This window comes from Melitaea cinxia, chromosome 2 (assembly GCF_905220565.1).
Source record: "Melitaea cinxia chromosome 2, ilMelCinx1.1, whole genome shotgun sequence".
NCBI lineage: Eukaryota > Metazoa > Arthropoda > Insecta > Lepidoptera > Nymphalidae > Melitaea > Melitaea cinxia.
In genome coordinates this window covers 8530369-8542175 of record NC_059395.1, presented here as the reverse complement: position 1 = coordinate 8542175, position 11807 = coordinate 8530369, and the positions used below count along the sequence as shown (strand labels likewise).

The 11807-nt window shown below is 33.5% G+C and overlaps 3 protein-coding genes across 3 annotated transcripts; 1 reads left to right on the top strand and 2 right to left on the bottom strand.

The window, feature by feature from the left end:
- The first annotated feature begins 1257 nt into the window (after positions 1–1257).
- Positions 1258–2123, top strand: LOC123664001. The gene is made up of 3 exons (XM_045598637.1): positions 1258–1356; positions 1566–1800; positions 1906–2123. Exons 1-3 carry the CDS (start codon positions 1277–1279, stop codon positions 2056–2058), a joined length of 468 nt encoding a protein of 155 aa, XP_045454593.1. The 5' UTR covers positions 1258–1276; the 3' UTR covers positions 2059–2123.
- A 628-nt stretch (positions 2124–2751) lies between these two features.
- LOC123663980 (peptidyl-prolyl cis-trans isomerase G) lies at positions 2752–8617 on the bottom strand. Its single transcript, XM_045598620.1, has 6 exons — positions 8363–8617; positions 5992–7197; positions 5577–5901; positions 4763–4906; positions 4322–4397; positions 2752–3327 (listed from the first exon to the last, which is right to left on the bottom strand). The coding sequence occupies exons 2-6, from the start codon at positions 7187–7189 to the stop codon at positions 3169–3171; spliced, it is 1902 nt and encodes a 633-aa protein (XP_045454576.1). The 5' UTR covers positions 7190–7197; positions 8363–8617; the 3' UTR covers positions 2752–3168.
- LOC123663990 (phosphatidate cytidylyltransferase, mitochondrial) lies at positions 7245–8337 on the bottom strand. The gene has a single exon (XM_045598628.1). It carries the CDS (start codon positions 8323–8325, stop codon positions 7315–7317), a length of 1011 nt encoding a protein of 336 aa, XP_045454584.1. The 5' UTR covers positions 8326–8337; the 3' UTR covers positions 7245–7314.
- Positions 8618–11807: the final 3190 nt, after the last annotated feature.

The window sequence follows — 11807 nt, the reverse complement described above, 5'->3', positions numbered from 1 at the left end:
TTTTTTTGACAAGTTATTTTTATTTTATTATGATTTGGCATTGTTATTTTAGATTAGCCAACCCTATTTTTTAATAGCATTAGCGGCAAGACGAAGTTTACCGGGTCAGCTAGTTATACTAGCTATACCCATGCGAATAATTCACATTAAATAAGTATAACAATTTCTTTATTTATTTATAATAATTACCACTACAAAATTACAAAAAGAAGTATTTATACGTGCGTTGATTTGAAATTGAACAAAAAAATTACCGGCTGTCAATCATGTTGACCGTCAAATGTTGATATATTAAACTCACACACTGTATTACAATACAAATAAATAGTAATAAATGTTACGTGAAATAGAAAAAAAAATGTTTTTTTCTTTATAACAATATTTAGGGCAAGACTATGTATATATTATTATACTGATGTATCAATTGTCTCTTTTCCGTTAACGATTAGCGAGTTGTTTAACTGCGTATTGTGTAAGACGTACATTCAAAACAGTGCAGTCGTATTCGTATCAAAACATTTCAGTTCATAACTCGATACGATAACCATGATTTAATTACTTTAAAATACACTGTATAAAAGAGAATTAAATCTTTTTACTTTGTGTCCTTAAAATAACTCACGTCGGACAAATTTTGCAGAATTATTAATGTATCAGATGTATTATATTAGTATAATTAACGTGAACAAAAATTACGTTATCATACCCAGCCTATTGCTGTGTGGTTACGGAAGTAAAGAATATAGCCACCCCCTCTCTTTCCGTGGGTATCGTAAGAGGCGACTTAGAGATAACACAGTTCCTTTATCACCTTAGAACTGTTAAAGCCGACTGATGGCGGTATAACCATCCAACTGCTGGCTTCGAAGCATAATACACAGGCCGAAGACGGGCAGCAGTGTCTTCGTTGCGACAAAGCCAGCTCTGTGGTCAACAAACCGCCTGCCCAGCTATGGGCAACACACACGAGTTCACGCCATTTTTGGCGCGAACTTGTGGAGGCCTATGTCCAGCTGTGGACTGTGACAAGCTGAAGTGATGATGTGATGGTGACCCAGCCCAGGATCTACTCTTGTTTCTCGTTGGATAGAAACTCGACAGTGGCTAGAAACTGCTAATCAAAACCTTTGTACATAAAGATCTTAAATTGAAAACATTTAAAGACTTGTCCTTAATAAATATTAATTAAGGACATCCTAGAAGTTCAAGCAAACTTTTGGTATTTAAGTAAAGGCATAAGTTTCATTCGTCAGTTTGATTTTGTAGAGCAGTCGATATGGCTCTGTATCAAGAAATGTTTTACATTTACATAATGCTACTGTTCGCAGTTTTTGGACAAGAATCAGTCATTAAAAGGTATTTAAAATTTATAACAAAACCTATTTTATTTTAGGTACAACATTTTGTGTGTCTATCGTATACACAGTATAACTAATTATCATAGATTTTATTACCCACTTTCAATAAAAATTACTATCTTACTAACACTTTTATGTGTACCTATGCATACACTGATTGCGTGCATATACTGACTACTATTACGAATGTTGATATTATTATTTTAGTTCATCACCCTTTGGCGTTATTCCGACTGGAAATTGTTCCTGCGGAGGATTCTCAACATCTACTCCTGATGAGAACAGTGAACCTCTTTTAGCCCAGACCCCAGCCCTAGTCGTAAATTGTAACGACGAAGGCGATTCAACTTGCAAGAGCCTTTGTCTCGCTCTGGCTACGGCTGCTAAAGCTAAGGGACCAGAGATTTTATGTGCCAGGCTTCAAAATGCCAATGAGTTAAAGGTACTAGTAGTCTATTAGATTTTTTTTTCATAATACGATCACTAAATTTCTAGATTATTCTGTTAAGCTTCCTAAGATAAACGTATTACACTTATTTATTTTCAGCTTTCAGCATTTTATAAAGTTTGCGATAGACGATGGTATTACGCCAATATGACGGCAGCGGAACCGCTTTGTTGTGAGAACTCAAAGGTTAAAACATGTTCTTCAGTCAAAGGTGTCATCAATGCTCTAAATTCAAACGATAAAGAAACATAGTTCGTAGAACTTTATTCTTTAATATTATTAAAACATAAGAATGAAGAATATATTACTATAACTTATAATTTAGTTTTTTTTTTTAAATCTATCATTAAACTTTCTTTTAAATTAGTTTCAAAATATCATCTAATATATAAAATTCTCGTGTCGCGGTGTTTGTAGTTAAACTCCTCCGAAACGGCTTGACCGATTCTCATGAAATTTTGTGTGCATATCGGGTAGGTATGAGAATCGAACAACATCTATTTTTCATACCCCTAAGTTATTGGTTAAGAGTGTTAATAAAATATTATGAAATTTTGTATCCTTGTCGGGTAGGCCTGAGAATTGGCCAACATCTATTTTTCATTCCCCTAAGTTATAAGGGGGGGGGGGGGGGGATTGAGAAGGTTAATAAAATATATGGCAAAATAGCGTTTGCGGGGTCAGTTACTAATATATAATTTTATTTCAGTTTAAAAAGATGTTTTTAACACTCATCGTTATGTAGCTAAAATAAAATACAACTGAAACTAAAAATACGAATTTATTTACAAGTTCATACATACAATTAAAGTTAAAGGCAAATTGTTAAGATTTTGCTTTTTTATTAAAGACAATTGCAACTTCAATTTTATTTATCGACAAGTAAAATACAGACATGTATATAGATATTATTTTCTTATAATTTTATGTATATAATTTTTTTTAAGTAATGCCTTGATAAAATACGATTGTTAATTAATTTTTTCCATTTGACATTCTGACGTAAGCATCGAACTAATTAATAATTCGGCAATTTTATGCGGTTACTAAAGATTATTTAAAACAGTTTAAAATAGTAACGTTTAGTTACTACAACAAATTTGTAAAAAAAGGATCTTTAAAGATTCTATTTTTCGCCGACGCTTCAAGTGTTATATAGTTTCTATATTGTTAATATTTTCGGTATTCTTTGTCATGCGCAGAAGCAGGATGGCGAATAAATGAGTAAGATAATTATGTTATATCATTTACGTTATATTAATCACGGCACATACTTTATTCTCAGCCTTTAATTTAATGAACATTGAACGCATATATTATATAAGAACTAGTAACATACAAGTTGTGTGGTATTTAAAAATATTACAAATATTTTGCCTCGCCACTCGAAAATCTCGAATTTAAACCTTGTGCTTTTTTGATTATAGACTTTTTCTGTGCTTCGTCAAAGCGATTAACCGCCAAATCAACTTCACGGCTGAAGGGGCGGCGTTCTTTTTTTTCTTCATCTTTTTCTTCCTTCTATAAAAAAGAAAGTGTATTATAATAATAAATTACTAAAAGAAAAACCTAAAATATGTGGTTTTATAAGCAGATGTGTTAGAGAAGCTATCATAGCAATGGGTAGTCTGTTGGCGCAGTTTGTAGTGCTTTCTGCACCAGGGGTTGTGGGTTCGATTCCCACCCCTAGTCTGGGTGTAATATATATATTCATTTATATATTTATATATGTATTATTTATAAGTATGTTTATCAAAAAAAAAAAATAATAATTAAGTATTACCAGTCGGCTGTTACCTATAACACAAGCATTAAGTTGCTTACTTTAGGAACAGACAACTGTGTATGTGTATTGTGTAGTAATTTATTTATTTATATTTATAATGGTTTATGCGCTACCCGTTGCAGGTTCGATCCCCGCACATGCCAAGAATTTGTATAGGCTATACTGTCGTTTATCGTCACTTGTATATATTGTTATAGATCTTCAACACAGGCTTTATATCGTAAAAGCGTCGTTGAGATAGCGTAGTGTTTTTTTTTAAATTTATTTATATTTCGCAGTTACAGTAGTGACCACAATTTTTTTTATAATTGTTTAAATAATATTCATTATAAAAGCAGACCAAGCTGTGTATTTAAATTTTAAAGTAAATTAAAGTCTCAAACATTTTATTGAAATTACCATTTACAAGTTAAAATGAAAAACAAAAATTTTATTTTTATTGAAATATATAATACATACAAAATTATAATTATCTTAATCTTAATATATATAAATGACGCGTCACGTTGTTTGTCCCCGATGGACTCCTAAACTACTTAACCTATTTTAATCAAATTTGCACACCGTGTGCAATTTGATCCAACTTGGAAGATAGGCTATTATTTATTTCGATATATGTAATTATTATATTTAAGAAAAAAAAAAATAAGGCAATACAAAGTTCAGCTAGTAATCAGCTAGTCAGCTAATAATTTATAAATTAAGCCTATGAATAAACAATATCTTTACCTTTTTTTTCTTTTTTAATTTCTTTTGGTGCATCTCTAGTAAACTCTCCTCTCTTTTATGTTTCTTTTTGTGTTTTCTGTAACAAGAAAGTATTTTTCAATGAAAGTGCATAAAACATAAAAAAAATCTTCCGTGGTGTAAAAACATGGTAAGGTTGAACTAACCTGTCTTATTACATATTGTCTTGACTATAGTTTTGGTTCATTTTTTTTATTACAAAGGTGGTAAATAAGCATACAGTCCCTCTGATGGTATGATGTTACTTTAGTTTATGCATAATAGCAACACGAGGAGCATTGCCAGAGTGTTGCCGACTGTACCCCTGATCCTCCCTAGGAGCTTTGACCACCTTACTCACCACAGCAACACACCACAACTTGAGAGTAGTGTTATTTAACTGTAGTATTCCATAAAGTTAAATAGCTTAAAATATTAACTCACTTAACAAGCTTTTCCTGTTCCTCATCTCGGCTTTCAATTTGTCTGATCCTTGCTTCTTTTTGTAAAGTTGTGTTGGAGTCTTCTTCTTTCGCTATTCCTAAAGCTTTTCGAGCTTTGTCTTCGGGAGTATCAGTCCAACTTGACCTTAACATAAAAATCTACATTAATACTCAAAATATTTAAGAATCACTATAGTATACTGATGCATTGGAGCAATGATCACAGCACTGGTTTGTGGCTGTTGCGCTAGCGGTTGCGGGTTCGATCCCCTCACATGACAAAAAATTTTTACAATGGCCATACAAGTGGTTTGGGTGTTTGTGCAGTCTGTGGGTCTCCCCACTGTGACTCGGAGAGCACGTTAAGCCATCGGTCTCAGTTGTTATCAATGTACACCTGATAGCGGTTGTTACTCATAGTAGGGAATATATCCGCCAAGCTGCATTGGAGCAGCGTGGTGGATTAAGCTCTGATCCTTCTATGTGGGGAAAGAGACCTATGTCCAGCAGTGGGATATTACAGGCTGAAGCAATAATATACTCATTTTTGAAACATGTCATAAACAAGTGTGATGGTGCAATGGCAGATCACTAGCTGTTGCGAGACGAAATACGAATATGTCGTATACATTAAATTAACATGGGCGTTATTAAAAGGTGTATTGAAATTTGTATTCTGTGTATTTTGAGCAATTTATGTTTATTTTCTCTTGTACTCTTGTTAATCATTTTGGCACATAAGTTTATTTAGTAACTTAAAAGTTGTATACTACTAAATAGAAAGTAGTTAATTCTTGTTTAAATAATGTAGTTACCTGTCTGACATATCAGGACCTGCTTTTGCTCTAAAAGAACGAGCTTCTAAGCCCAAATATTTAGCTTTGCCTTCTGGTAGCTCTAACATCCATTGCTCTCGTGATTTAATATTTGAGTTCTGTAGTGAATGCCCATCTAGGGTTTTTATTTTCATTTCCATAGCTCTCTCTTCGAGACGTTGATGAGCTTCCGACAATTTATCCTTGGCACCAACGGGCAGTGGTCCAATACCGTCGTCATCTGAACTTTCGTATTTTAGAACTTCTCGGTCAGCTTCACTACTTTCTGCTAAAACTTTACGCATATTTTCTGGTATAGACGGTCCTGTAAACAAATAGCAACTATTGGTATAATTTTTGTTATATTTAAGTAACTTTATTATTAATAACAGGAATATAATAACAAATTTCTAACCTATATTTCGAGATTTGTTTTGTAGCTGAGGAGGTAGAGAAGGTCCTTCAGGGGCTGGCGACAAGCTCTTTCGAAAACGCTTTTCTAAGTGTGGAGGTAGTGCTGGTCCGCATACGTCTAGATTCTGTTTATTATCTTTTTTTTCAATTTTTGATCGTTTTAATTTATGTCGTAGATCAGTAGGATCAATTTCGAAATCTGACTGAGAATTGTCATCACTTAATATTTCGCCTTCTTCACTACTCTCCTTTGTATTCATTTTTTGAGTAGAGGTTACCTCAGCTTCAGGTATTTTATTAGATTCATCAGTTTTAACTTCCTGTATGTCTGTGGTACTGCTTACTTCCACCGATGTAGAAGACTCCTGCTTCTCTTTATCAGCCTTTGAACTTTTTCGTTTATGTTTCTTCTTATGTTTTTTCTTTTTTGTTTTCTGCAACTCCTTTTCTAAATTTAATAACTTTGCTCGAAGTTTCTCATCATCAGATGAATCAATTTCACTAGACTCTTCAGATTTTTCTTTTACAATCGCAGGTATCATATTGTAATAAGAACCAGGTTGTACTACATCTGATGCATCACTGCCTTCATTTTCTTCAATCAAGATAGGGCTATCACTTATTTTCTTTTTAGTTTCTGAAATTGCAGGTTTATGAACTGCTGACTTTTTTACTATTTCAGGAGATACTGATTTTTCAGTTTTCGATTTCACATCAACTTTATCAGAGTTTTTTTCTTTTCCAGTTATTATAAATTTAATTTCATCTTTGATATTTCTTACTTTAGCTGGAGATTTATAAGACCTAGATCTTGAACGCCTACTTTTGTCTCTACTATTACTTCGAATATCTCTTTGTTTTGACTTGTCTCTAGAGTCAATTGTGTGTCTTTCTCTGTGCCTATCTGGAGTTCGTCTATTTCTACTCCTATCGCCAGAATGCCTTCTCCTCACTGGAGAATACCTAGAATATCTATGTCTTTCTCTAGAGCGCCTTTCAAATCTTTCTCTATCGTCTCTCTTTCTTTCCATATCTCTGTAAAACCTTTCATCTCTCTCTGTTCTCCTAAATCTTCCTGAAGACCTACCATATAAACTGTCTTTTTTGATTTCATTTTCATTTGTTTTTTGATTTTTACTTTTGGATTGACATTTGAATCTGCCTGTTTCTGAATCACTGCTTGATTCATCTGATAACATATTGGGACCTAAAAGCAAAAATGGATTTTAAGTTAGGAATAAAAAAAACGTAATGTAACTTAAATAATTGAAACACTTTATTATTTCCACTATTTTGCAACTTAATCTATATTTACAATTTTTTATTAAAACATTTTTGCAATTTTCTTTGCACTATAACGTATTGACTTAAGAATTCCAGCTGTAGGGATCCCCTTTAATGATTGTCTAACACTTGACTGCCATACTAGATCTTTTAAAATTTGCCTTAATATAATAGCACAATCTATGTCATAAGCTACAGCTCGGAGAACATCCTCCATGTCTTGTTGAAGTCCACCATGATTCCAAAACTTCACTATCCTTTGTTGTGGAACCATTGGCAGCTGCATTAGATGATGGAGTTTAGTTTCTGGATTTATGTCTTGGCGACATTGACCATCTCCTGTTGGAAAGTCTACATACGCATGGAATTGCTGCAAGATTGGTCTATACAGCTCTCGAAAGTTCAGTAACTGCGGCTGTACTATGTTTCGAACTTTGTTTTTATTTTCACCAAAAGTCATTCTAAAGTCTCCAGCGTAGCTTAAGTTGGATATTGCAAAATAGAAGTCATATTCAGAAAAAGATTCTGGCAACATTAATAGAGCTGTATGAACGGCTGAACGTAAATTCGACTGCAGTGCATTTTGAAGGTGGGAACTGTTAGTTTGCTTGATGATTTCAACAGGTTTGTGAAGGCGGCCAGCCAGATACAAGTGATTCCAATCCAGGAGATCAGTAATAAGATCTTTCTGTGAAACAACGCCATACTTGATAGTGACATTTTCTTCTTTGATGTTTACCAAAGTATTAAAGTAAACTTTAGCACCCCAGTTCTCTTGGAATCTCGCAATAAAACCTTTGCCAAGAAAACGAAGTGCAGAATAGTGAGATGGATTCATTTCAATATTTGCACCATGCCATCGATAGGAATTGTCAACACAATATATGAGATCGATCATATTATGCTTCTTTTGATTGCCTATTTGAGGTTTGACAGCTGATCCATAAGCAAAGCAGAATGTGAAATTCTGCGGAAATTTAGATAAAATTCTATAATAAATAGGGGAAATGTCTTTAACAGCACCAGCTACTTTTACTGCCGTAGATGCCATGATTAACAACAAAATAAGTAGATGTTTGTTAGCTGACCTGCGGTATAACAACTCCGAACAAGTTTTCAATAATAACACCCGATTACGAATTTCAATTCGTATTTAGTTGTGCCCAGATATTTAAGTTAATAAAACTTAAAAAGATTGTTTATTAATTCTTTTTAATTTTAAATAACTACAATAAACAGTTAGTACGGGAAAAACACATTTTAACATTCAATCAATGAATGAAAATCACGCAACTACAAACGTAAAGAAATTTGACAACCAACAGTGTGACCAGATTTCATTCGAATCTAATGCTTGTGGAGGTTAAAAACTACTAAATTCTAACAAAAAAGAACGAGAAATTAATAAAAATCTATTACATTTTTCGCTGTTGTGTTACAACGAAGAAGCATAATTGTTTTCTTGATTATAACGATAAAACAATAAAATAAACAAAGAAAATATAATAAATTAGATAAATCAATGTTTATTACTTAAAATTAAAATCTACAGAAATATAAGTAGAAGAAGAAATATAGATATTCTTAAATAGGGCATTCCACTATGTTCGAAAAAATACTTCAAGATGTTCATTCTTTAATAAAAAAAAACCACAAAAAAATATATATTTCAGCAAAATAAACACGCTTTCATGCCATAAAATTAAATTACATTTTAAACCTTTTTATTTTCTGCGAAAACAGATTCGTACTATCTGCTTTTACAAAACCTTTTTGCATTTTAATAAATAAATAGGTACTAATGAAATGCACTAACGAAAGAGCACAAGAATTACTCCTTGAAGTTAAAGTTGATAGATGTACCTAGCTGTTTACAGCTCTGACAGAACTTTGTGTTTGTTATTGTTCGTATGACGTCATATCATGGTGGGTCGTGTTTTAGGTCACGTGATATAGAGATTAAAATATACGACTTTTAATTTCAATATAATAAAATAATAATATTCTATTGTTTATTGATTTTGTGTTTTCCTCGCAATCGATAACTATGGAAAGCCCCTATATTCCAAGGACAATAATATTCAATCCTTAGTACCTACGAAAGACAGTTTAGATTAGCTTGTTTAATAAGAGGCCAATATGAAATGCCTCCGAGAATTACTATTTATGTACAGTTAAATTTAGGTACAAAACTTATAACTCGTATAATTTAAGTTTCATGTGCTAAAATGGGAATCGGGAGATTTACTTGCTAAAATCGTTTTATCGGTGTTTATTCACCAAAATCGAGTTCCACCGATAAATCGGTAACTTTTTACGCTCACGGCACGAATGGTTACGAAAAGAATAAAAATTAAAGAACCTAATCCAACAGCTTTCCCTCTCGAATAATTAATGTTAGAAAGAGATGATTACAATCTATTCGATGAAAAGGGCAATACCTCGAATTTTTCGAGAGGTTTGCCATATGAAGGAAAAAAGTTCCAGGATAGTTGGAAAACGAGAATTAGACAAAATTATACCAAATAATTTTTAACTAATCCATCCAAAAATAAGTCTTATTTTGTAGACAAAATGGCGGAATGGATAACCATAGACTACTATAGTGCTGTGATGTTTGTTAACAAATGTCGATGTCGGTAATTTTTATATACAAATAGTTTTTTAATAAAGTGAACGATATAAGACTAGCAACATTAGCAGAGTGCAGCCTGCATGCGCGTTTCAAATTAGATTTCCGAAAGTACTTTTCGGTATTTCAGGTTACTCTGTGTTGTTGCAGTCTTTTCATGCATCGCCATTTCGTTCATGTTATAATTAATATCTAATTAAAACATTTTCTACTTAGAAACTAATGAAAGTACAGAGAAATGTTAATCAATATTTTAAGTCTATTTGTGTTAGGGGCATATTGCCTTAGCTGGGGCTCCACACTATCGTGTAACAACTCCTTTAAAAAAGTATTTGCAGTTTGATGATAAAGATATAAAGAAAGAAAAGTTATTTATTGGCCTCATTATAAACAATTACACCCTGCACAATATGGCAAGATTAATTTTCAGGGAGTTGGTGTGATTCTTTCCTCTCGAATGGTTGAATGTAAGATGGAGCATGAATGTGTGAGCCCAGGACTCCTCTGGATCAGGCTAAAAGTTGGACTCACTCGCTTTTATATCCTTGGGGTCTATGCACTGACAGAGCTGCGTGGAGGTGAGTCATCAAAAGCTCAACAAGAGAGAGAGAAATTTTGGGATAGCATGAGAGATGTCTTGAATAAGTGCGGAGAAAATGAACGGATCGTGATGTTAGGGGACTTTAATGGATGGGTTGGAATGGAGCGTGATGGTAGTTCTGGGTATGTTTGGGGATGAGAGAGTGAATGACAATGGGAGAAGCCTGCTTGAAGTATGCTTGGAAAAGAGTCTTTGCGTGGCCAACACAATGTTTGACTACAATAATTGTGTTTGCTCGCAAACTAAAAAAAAAAACCGACTTCAATTACATCGACGAGTAATGCAACGTAGATCGACGAAAAAATAGTCAAGTAACTACGCGTTATCAAATATTACTCAAAAAGTAGTTATCAGATCTCAATAAAATTTATATGTGACCACATGACAAACATCAGCTTTCGATTAAATTAAAAATTATTAAAATCTGTATACCCGGTAAAAAGTTATTGCGGATTTTCAAGAGTTTCCCTCGATTTCTCTAGGATCCCATCATCGGATCCTGGTTTCCTTATCATGGTACTAAACTTGGGATATCTCCTTTCCAACAAAAAAAGAATTATCAAAATCGGTACATCCAGTAGAAAGTTATGCGGTATAATACAACGTAGGTCGACGAAAAAAGCGTCAAGTAAAAACGCATTATTAGATATAGCTCGAAAAGCAGTTGTTAGATCTCAAATAAATTTAAATGGGACCAATTGGCACACACCACCTTTCGATTAAAAGAAAATTTGTCGAAATCGCTCCACCCAGTCAAAAGTTCTGATGTAACATACATTAAAAAAAAATATACAGTCGAATTGAGAACCTCCTCCTTTTTTGGAAGTCGGTTAAAAATATTCATTTGTGTACTAGAGATGAGGGTGAGTCTAGAAGTATGATTGATTTTGTAATAGTAGATGAGAAACTGAGGAAAAAAGTGCTAGAGACTCGGGCATACCGCGGTGTAGGCCTCAACACAGACCACTTTCTGGTCGTAGCCCGAATGCGTGGCCTCTTTAAGCGGTGGCGACACAAAAGGGCTGAGCCTATGAGTATTTTGGACAGAGTGAAAGTGGAAAACTTACAAGAAAAGGAAAAGAAAGACGAGTATGTAGAGAAACTGAAAAGAGGTTTTAAAGGCATAAAAGAGATAGGTGTGATTGAAGATTTGTGGGATACATTTAAGAAAGGGGTCGTGAATGTTGCTATTGAGGTTTGCGGGGTAGCTAAAAGAAGGAAAGAAAGAAAGAACTATAATGTGTGGATGGATAAAGATGTACAAAAGGCTGTGCAAGAAAAGAAGAAAGCGTGATTGGAT